This window comes from Pinus tabuliformis, chromosome 9 (genome assembly GCF_031772625.1).
Source record: "Pinus tabuliformis cultivar Carrire ecotype Pingquan chromosome 9, CPIR1, whole genome shotgun sequence".
In the NCBI taxonomy this organism is placed as follows: domain Eukaryota; kingdom Viridiplantae; phylum Streptophyta; class Pinopsida; order Pinales; family Pinaceae; genus Pinus; species Pinus tabuliformis.
In genome coordinates, this window is record NC_142307.1 from 699,644,174 (window position 1) to 699,653,622 (window position 9,449).

Genomic DNA, 9,449 nt, shown 5'->3' on the forward strand with positions numbered 1-9,449 from the left:
GAAACCTAGTTATCCATTTCCATTCAATGTACTTAATCCTCTTGTGCTACCCGCTGGTGTGTCGTTTGATGGTTTACTATGCACATGAATGTCATATGGCAGGTTCAACAATCTCAAGTAAAGTTTATACACAATTAGTTTGAGAGTCAATTGAATATGGATTTAGTTCATACCGAAATAGATTCATCTAGGTTTAAAGTTAAAGCACAGTTCAACCAACTAATTGAAGATGTGCATCCTTTTATTACCATGTTTAACATATATATCAAACTAATATTCAATGTATGTTGACATGTATTTCAATGTCAAGAAGATCAGTGATAGGTTGCAGGGAAGTTTGTTCATCTTCTTGAGTTGATGTTTTTCTAGTGGATGTAGGGTCCTAGTAATGGATAGTTGGTGGAGTATCGGGATTGATTCAGATTCTGCTGATTAGACTCTGTTTCCTCTTAAAACACAGTCAAACTCCCGACTCCACTTGGACTGCGAAGAGTCTGATAACACTGCCAAGAAGCTTCGTATGGCATAAATTGCAGAGCAGTAAAGGCATTAGTGGACTGAAAAGAAGATGTGATACAAGTCAACTTGGTTAATAATTTACTCAGTTGAAGCTGTGAAAATAAAAAAGTGAAAATAAAAAATGTATCAGAAAGGATTATGAATATATATCTTACTCATGCTTGTAGGCTTTTGATTTGGAGACTTTTAGGTTTCAAAAGCATATACATCATATTTATTAGGTGCCCAAATTGTAGCCCCAATTGTGTCCTGGAAAAACAGAAAAATATGCCTCTGAAAAAATTTCAAAAAAATTTAAGCAGCTAGTACAGACCTCCCAAGCCATGGTGAGAACATATCGGTGCCTAATAAACATGGAATTACATCAACTCGATGTCAAAGTAAAAGTTATAGCATGGCTGCAGGCATATACATTGGCAGTCAAGGCACCATGGGTATTGTTTTGTTGGTCCTAGTGAGACACAGAGTCCTCCAAATCAGCTCCACACATTACTTATTGCACAAGTGAAAACAGACCCTCACCGATACAGAGCATTACATGCAAAATGTTTCAAGGTACTTAGTTAAATTGCCACTACATGTGTGAGAGTGCTCCTTAATCATCCATAGCTGCAACACGTGTTTTGATCGGTTTTAACTTCAGACCTAAACTTTCAGGAGACAGCAATTCAGCTGAGATGCAAGACGGACTTAAAGGACTGGTTGGACTGGGGCTAGTCCCATAGCTGCAAAATAACCGGGGAGGAGGCCTGTAAAAGCCATATCCCATCAGAAAGTATTCAATTGGGATTAACATTGCATGGGGTTGTTCCTCTGTCACAAGTGATCCACAAGCTTGGACCTGTCATGCATTAATAACAATTATGTCAGCCATGTTGATGTCAGTTTGCCTCTACAGGAAAGTTTTAGTATCTTAAAGATCAACTTTGAGAAAGTGAAATGTTATCACCTCAACCAATGCATTGAATTTTTTGTCCATTTTGGCACACATGTGAAGAGCTTCTGAATGAAATGGAGAGTTTTCTCCTACAGATATGAGTGTCCTACACTGCAATTTCTTCAACCCTTCTGTCAGATCATATCTCCTGCAGGCAACATTAATCCAGATGCAGCCCCGTGTCAAAATCTCCCCCATTTCCGAAAAGCAATTGGAGATGCATACATTGCTTATCATCATTTCACACAAATTGAAACGAGTAACAAACCACCACTTTGTTTTATCTCTCTTGTGTTAACCTTCACTAAGTAATATCTGATCTCACATTGCATTTTACCAGTAGCAGACACCATTGAATTATTCAGAACATGACACTCTAGGTTAGGTATAATACCATCCTTCCCCTCCAGCACAACAGGGTAACTAATGGAACACATGTAATTTATTCCCCTTTGGTATCCTACCATAATTGTTAGAGTAAAAGATTAGGATGCAAGAAAAGGAAATAAAACAATATAGTAATCCTTTAAAAAGAATGTAATACGTTGAATGCAGAAGCTTGATCTCATGCCATTGCCCTACATGCTTGTAAAGGTATCTTACTTGGGACTGGAGGAACACTCCCCATCTTTGAATCACAATTTGGGTTGGTAGAAGCTCTAAAAATGATGTTAAACCGAAGGCACCATTAATTCTTATGTCTTCGGTTTTGGAGATGGATACAAGGAGCCTTTACATATTTGGCGATTCAAATTTAGTCATATGAGCCTTGAGGGAAAAATGGAGCATGGAAGACTAGGTTTGTAGGACGTGTTTCAGTAAGTTTTGGGCCTCGAGACTCACTTTCAGTCTTGCTCCTCCCAGTTTGCGATGAGGGATTAGAACCAAGTTGCAGATTGTCTATCAAAAAAGAGGTGTGATGGGCAAGGGAGCTCATGGTGTCAACTTTTTGATGAAAGGTGCTACCTTGGTGACATATCTTTTACTAGTCTTATTCAGTCAAATGGACAGCTTATATGATGTTGTTTTGTTATAAACTTCAGGTGAAATATAAGTAATGTATATTTTTTTATTTTCAATATGAAAAAGTAGATGATTTTCTTCTAAGGCAAAAAAAGTATCAGTTTTCTTAGAAGAGAAATGAAAAAACAAAACACACGTTATTCACAGGGACACCTAGACTTCACTGAAGGCAAACCATCAATGAATTGACAGAAAATTCTCAAGCCTCTTCTACAGGAAGTTGGTAGAATATGGAGAAATCTCTAATGGGAATTCGATCAGGAATTTCAAACCTAAAACTGCTTCTCAAAACATAAGAAATTATTTCAGAAATTTGAAACTTACCGACTCATCACTTGCATAAAGCGCATAACATTACTGCTCTGCCTCTCATCCAGCAGCTGTGTACACAACACCATCGGAATTTAGAAAGTATTCCACAACAAAGGGTAAATAAGATGAAATCCACACTGTCAGAGACCTTGAACCCCAATTCCATAAAGTACATATTTCAGTGCAAAGGATGCTTACCCTTCTGCAAGCCTGCACAATATCAGACTCCAAGCCTTGTATATTGCAGCGCACTTCCTGCCATACCCACAATGGTTCCAACAGTGTAAACAGAATAATCAGAATGAAAACAGGGTTGGAAACCCCATGGAAAAAGAAACAAAAGCAGTGGATTATTTAAATTACCTGGCTAAAATACCGTTGAAGTAAACTTTCTTTGACAATTCCACACATGCCATAAAAGTAAAGCAAATTCATCATCACCTGCAAAAACACGATCAGCATGAGGCTAATATCTATTAGAACAAACATTCGAAAACAGAATCCAGTACAGTAGAATCTGCACAAAATAAAAAATTTGTAGGAAGCAAACCTTGTTATAGAACCACTCAGTCCAAGAAGGTGCTTGACAAAGAGGAGAGATGAGAATGAGACCAAGAACTCGTTCTCTGTATTTCAACTGCATTATAGGGAATCAGGAACCACACAAAACGTAAGTGACCTCAAACCACTAACAGATAGAAAGCATAAGAAGAAACAACAAGGGAATAAAAAATTAAAGAAATGGCAGTCGATATAGCCCAATTGCATAGTCCATAAATAAAAGCATGAGCTAGAGACAAGTTAGCTTCAAGGGTTTCACTCACCGCAAAAAGAGTGAGAATGTAGGCCCCTGCAGTCACACCCATGCATATAACTCCTCCAAGACTGTCAAGACAAAACAATTAGAAAAACAAAACAACACAATTTTGCTATAACTTACTGATACAAATACATGGAATAAAATAGATATGGCTGAATTCCAAGATTACCCAAAGTAATCAAGCACTTCAGCAACCTGCTCCGCAAGATCGTCCACAGTAGGTATAGCAATATCAGACGAAATTGCAGCAGCTCCTAACTGCAAGAACTCTTAAAACAAGGCAGAAAAATAACATGATGTGAGCATACTATTGCCTTTTAAGAGTGCAATTACTAAATCTAGTTCAAATATCAGAAAAACATCATACATTTGGATAGACTGCAACCATAAACAGAGAAAAAAGTACATTCGTTGACCTGAAAAACAAATAAAGTACCAATACGAACCTCATGTCCAGGTGCATCAATATGATAGATACAGAAATTGTGAAAGAATAACGAAGCAGCCTCAGGGAAGAAGAACAACCCTTGAAAGCATGACATGTCTGTTCAAGAAACAAATAGATGCCGGACTAAAAACTTGAAAAAGTACTTATTGTAGAACAGAAAAATGAACAAAAGATAGGAGGAGGAATGCGGTTCCTTAGTATATACCTTTGTGGAAATGGGCATGTCCCAGTACCTGTCATCACAAAATCCGTAAAGGAAGATTTGCATGAGTGCAATGCATTCTCCAGTCTCACACAATTTCAAGCCTCAACTTGTATATCATGTTAACCCATGAAGGGAAGATTTTCGAAAATGTATAATGTCAAGCATATTAATCACAGTCAAATATCTTGAATCTAGCAGAACCAAAACGGTGCACAAAAAACAAAAACGTCTTTTATATTCATATAAACTGGAACAGTAAAATTTGCAGAAGACAGAGTGGGTATAAAGGACACTTAGTATGCATACCCTTAGCTTCTCATAACAAAATCAATAAAGAAAAAAATAATATGCAATATATCCAGGCATAAATGAAAGTTATGTTGGGTTCTTCATTGTTTCGGAAAGCAGATCTTGATCATTAATAACTATGGGAATATCAGGATAGTGAAGAAATGCCATAGCATTTCTGGCAGCAACGACTACAGAGTTAATGAGGTCTTCTTCACTATGTGCAAAATCTCTGTTAAAGTCAGTGTTCAGTATCAAAAAAGAACCTGTCTTTGAGACAAATGCCAGCAGAGGGTGAAGAACCCACCTCAAATCCTTGGTGGAAGAGGATGGAGGCACACTAGATGCATCTTGAATCAAAGTGGATGAAAGTATGGTTGTGACCTTGATACGCTTATCTAGATTTGCATCCACAAGAGCAGAATAAATGGCTTTCATAGTAGATACCAATGTCGATACTGCTTCTTCTGATATCCCTTGATGGTTAACAATGATACTGGTTATGAGGGTATCAGGCATGAAACCCATGACGTTTTTCTTCAGCCATAATGCTGCTCGTGACTTCGATTTTCCAATGTCCTTCGTTTGCTCATACTTCATACTCACAGCCACCTCAATCCTTGTCCCAGAAAAAGCTTCCAAAACAATGGGATTTGCAACCAATTTGAAGGAAACATTGCTTTAAAATTAAGAAAACATTATATGGCAAAAATGATTTTATGGGAAAATATATCAGAGACTTTTATTCTTTTATTACATGTTGGAAAATATAATTTATCTATCTAGGTTATTCTTTGCTTGGGCTCCTCGGGTCGGGTGGTTCAATTTTCTTACTTTACCAATGTTACCCATGACATCATTTTCAGTATTTGCCTCTGCAACTTAATCGAATTGGCTCTGCAGCCTGAATATCAAACCGGCCGTTGTTCATAGTCCGCCATTCCTCTGCAAAATTCGTCACTGAATAAGCAGCTCTTCCGCCTGTCCCCTTTCTGCATAATTTTCATCCTTTGAAGCTCTGTTGGAGATCAGGAGCGATCACAATGTACAGAGTCTGTCTCCTAAAAATCCTCAGGAAATGGAGAAAGCGGTCGATGGGGTACGAGGAGTTCAACCGCGCCCCTTCTTCTTCAGCGAAGAAACTGAAAAGAAGAAGAAATGCAGTGACCGTTCTGGTGGGAAAAGAGAGGGAGATCTTCAAGGTGGAGCCTCATATTCTGGACTGTGGATTGTTTCAACCATTAATGGAGAAAGCCACTGTTGGTAGGATTTTCAGGAAGGGCAATGGCAGAAAAAAATCATGGAACGAATTCATTTTCTTGGACTGTGATGCAATCTTATTTGGCCACATTCTTTGGCTGCTGCACAATGATGACCCTTGTCTTCGTCATTTCAATCTGGAGATTCTCATGGAGTTTTATTCCCAAGAAGATTGCACCATCCATCTCAACCAGGCATGGAAGTGGGTAACATTTTGTTCAGGGATTACAGGAATTTGTAACAAATTTGGGGATATTTCTGCCGGCTTCATGTAGTGGGTGAAGATTCTAGACCGCCATCATTATGGAGAAAGGCGTTGGCATAACAGTGTTGTGTTGAGGTTTTGCGAGATACCGGCAATAAAACTCACGCCGCTGCAAAGATTTCTCGGATGAGACCACGACAAGCAGAATGCCCGCTGAAAAATACGGTTGAGACCACGACAAGCAGAATGCCCGCTGAAAAATATTAAAAATAATACGAAAATTGTTTGCCGCAGAACTCTCCACGTGTCAGCACATAACGCGATTGCAAAAATCTCCACGTGTCAGCACGAGGAACAAAAGGACGACGAAAGTCCCTTTCAAAGGAAAGCCTATCGGCATAATTATTCCATAATCTTTAATAAAAATTAAATCTTTACTATTCATCTACTAATTATTAACAATTAAGTTTAAATTCTAAAAACTTGATTTTAATATAAAAATATCTATCCACAAAATTATTGTGATTGCAAAAAAAATCAAATTTCCAACCCATCATAAGCTTTTGAAACTTAGAGTTTAGCTTTGCTATAAAAAGAAAAGGTTACTTAATAAAAATGATAATCTTTTACAGCAAAAGTAATGTATTTCAAAAGAAATTCGAGGCTGATTGCTTAAGACGAATGAATTACAAGATATAAACATTGAAGCTAGACGCTGCTTCGTTAAATGGTATAAATTACGGAGTTTAAATTCTCAATAGATACAAGGAAAGTCTAATTAAATGAAGATGAAAATAACGTAAGTTAAGCTTTTAATTATTTGTATTTTTTGGTTTGTTAAACTTATTTTAATACACTAAATTATTAATGATGTTTTAAATAAATTTTAAATTTATATATTTGTAATGAAATATTTTAATACATTATTTTTAAATTATATAAGAGAAATATTTTAGCCGATGCCTTTCAAACTAATTAGTGTGATTCAATCAGATTTAATGAGATTATAATATAAAATTATATATATATATTTAAAAATTTATTATAATATGTAAATACATTAATTTATCAAAAAATTTTTATAGTATTTCAATAAGGTACAAGTAGAGATATGTGATTGAATTAAAGAATGTTATTTTTTATTATTTTAATTTATAATAAAAAAATAATTAATTCATAATAAAGGAAAAAAATAATATTGATTTAAATAATGAAAATTAAAAGCTTCGAAAAGTAACTATGACATAAACTAGAAAAAGGAAGAAGAGTAAATGTTTTGGCTTAAGCTTTCAAGGACTAGCCAAGTAATAGAAGAAAGTAAAAGATAATGATTTTAAGGGAGTAACTAATACAAAGTATTTAAGTAAAAGTTTTCAAAAAGCGTAAAAAAAACCAAACAAAGTAAAGGAGAAGAAAGTGGAAGCTATTAACCCATACAAACTAAGAGATTTTAGCATTTGAGCATTATAAGTGTTAGCATATGGACACATTGTCATTTAATGTGTGAAAATCACTCACCCTCAACGTGTTTGTTTGGAAAAAGCTTGCTATCAAATAATTTATCAATTTTGTGTTAAGTACTTTTTTATTAATGTATGATGGCTATTGTTAAATAATATTCCATATTTAATGGATTGCACTATAATTTTATGTTAATTAGCTCCTCAAGTTATAAATTTCCTTAATCTTAAACTGCAATTATGTTATGCAGTAAATATTTGGTTATTTTTTAATATCTATTATCTAGGTTAATGTGATCTTTGGTTAAAAATATTTTTATATTGAAATTAGTGTGCTCACTAAAAATATCAAAAATCTATATTGCACTTTAAGAGTTATAGGATGTCAAATAGACATGTAGGTATTGATGTAGATCATGCAGGTGTAGTTGTAAATCATGTAGGATTTGATTTGATTATAAATCAAAAAAATATGATCTAGGTAATGGTGGCTTTTGGTATACTTAAAATCAAAATATATGATCTGGGTAATGGTGACTTTGGGTGTACTTGAAATTTATATTTAGATGAACATACTCATAAAAAAAATTGATACCTAGTTTATAGTTTCAAAAATATAAGACATTTATTAAACATGTAGGTGATGTTACAAATTCTATAGGGTTTGTTGTGAATCTTATATGTGTTGTTATGGAAAGTTCTATGGTTGCTAATTTGCCAATAACTTAGAATTGGTGATTCGGGTTAATGCGAATTTTTGTACATAGAATCCATACATTTATGTGGACATGCACACTAGAAATTGTAAGTTCCCAATTTATAATTTCCATGATATTGGATCCATAACAATTGTATAGATCACTAGTAGCATTTGCTACAAAGCCCTTGTATTGTTACAAATCTATAATGTTATAGATTTACTGTCTATGTTATTTTAAACCTTATTATGTCTTTAGATAATTTTAAAAAAAGTGAATAAGTTCTATAATTAGTATATATCATGTGAATATTTTTGGAAGCGGTTTATAATAAGGAAATTGGATTTACTTGATTTATGTTTTGCTACCACTAATGAAAATTGTAGATCAATGAACTCTATCTTTGTTTTTCAATATGGATATAAGTTGTAAATTGGTTTCAGTACTAAACATCATATTAGTGAAGGAAAAGTTATAGTACCTTGTAACTTCAATTAGGCACAGAGGGGACTGGGTAGGTGACATTAACAAAGTGGAGATAAATAATTGGTATTGTCTCATTGTATTGGATTTCTATTTTTTATCATCGTTGTTGGTGGAATTATATGTATTCTAATTCCAACATTTAATTATCGAATTCGGGATCGTAAGGCTTAGAGATGCAAGCACAAGAAATGCAGGATTAGAGCCTATTCTAACCTATGCCAACAACTAACTCTAGAAAGAACCAATCACTAAGGGTTATAACTTGTTACTGAACTGTAGGACTCTAATGTTTATCAGGTTCTAAACCATAATCTTTCATTACCAATCGACAATGTCCGTGTGGTTTTATATATGTAGCTTATTAGGTTTTGAGACTTCAGTGGTTTTAATCATATAGTGCTGCATACAAAAACTCATTAAACATGTTGTAGAAAGTAAATTGCATAAAAGTAAATGCTGACAACTATAAACAATAGCATGCGATGCAAATAAAGAAAACAAGGCAATAAACTACAAGAAATGCATTAGCAAAATATCAAAAATAAATGCTAAACATGCTTAAAGATATATTGTAGGTTTTTATTCGTTGTAGGAATCTTTTACCAAGTGGTTGCAAAGCTTCGATCAATTAAAGAATCATAAATTACAAATTACATATTTTTTAATACCATGTTCTAGTACAGAACCTAGTACCAAATTAAGTACAGAAAGTCTGGAAATTGAAATTCTGAATAAGTACTTAATTAAGTATGAAAATTTTGTAGATAAAATTCTGAATACCAAAACAT

The 9,449-nt window shown here is 34.4% G+C and overlaps 1 protein-coding gene across 3 annotated transcripts; it reads right to left on the minus strand.

Annotated features, from left to right (window-relative positions):
- Positions 1 to 725: 725 nt before the first annotated feature.
- LOC149150581 (protein NDL1-like) lies at positions 726 to 5,904 on the minus strand. Of its 3 annotated transcripts, none has more exons than XM_089438761.1 (11): positions 5,387 to 5,904; positions 4,265 to 4,292; positions 4,058 to 4,137; positions 3,781 to 3,869; positions 3,616 to 3,676; positions 3,342 to 3,428; positions 3,155 to 3,232; positions 2,990 to 3,046; positions 2,804 to 2,859; positions 1,469 to 1,604; positions 726 to 1,360 (listed from the first exon to the last, which is right to left on the minus strand). In XM_089438761.1, the coding sequence occupies exons 1-11, from the start codon at positions 5,402 to 5,404 to the stop codon at positions 1,115 to 1,117; spliced, it is 936 nt and encodes a 311-aa protein (XP_089294887.1). In that variant the 5' UTR covers positions 5,405 to 5,904; the 3' UTR covers positions 726 to 1,114. The 3 variants fall into 3 exon arrangements, with proteins under 3 accessions (XP_089294887.1, XP_089294886.1, XP_089294888.1); XM_089438760.1 differs by having other exon boundaries at positions 4,058 to 4,155; positions 5,387 to 5,902; XM_089438762.1 differs by lacking the exon at positions 5,387 to 5,904 and adding an exon at positions 4,860 to 4,968 and having other exon boundaries at positions 4,058 to 4,155.
- Positions 5,905 to 9,449: the final 3,545 nt, after the last annotated feature.

Excerpts from the sequence above, each read along its gene's own strand:
- LOC149150581 (XM_089438760.1), bottom strand. Across the intron at positions 2,860-2,989 it reads TTGTGCAGGCTTGCAGAAGG|CTGCTGGATGAGAGGCAGAG; the intron begins GTAAGCATCCTT and ends TTGTGTACACAG. Across the intron at positions 1,605-2,803 it reads TTTATGCAAGTGATGAGTCG|GAGATATGATCTGACAGAAG; the intron begins GTAAGTTTCAAA and ends TGTTGCCTGCAG.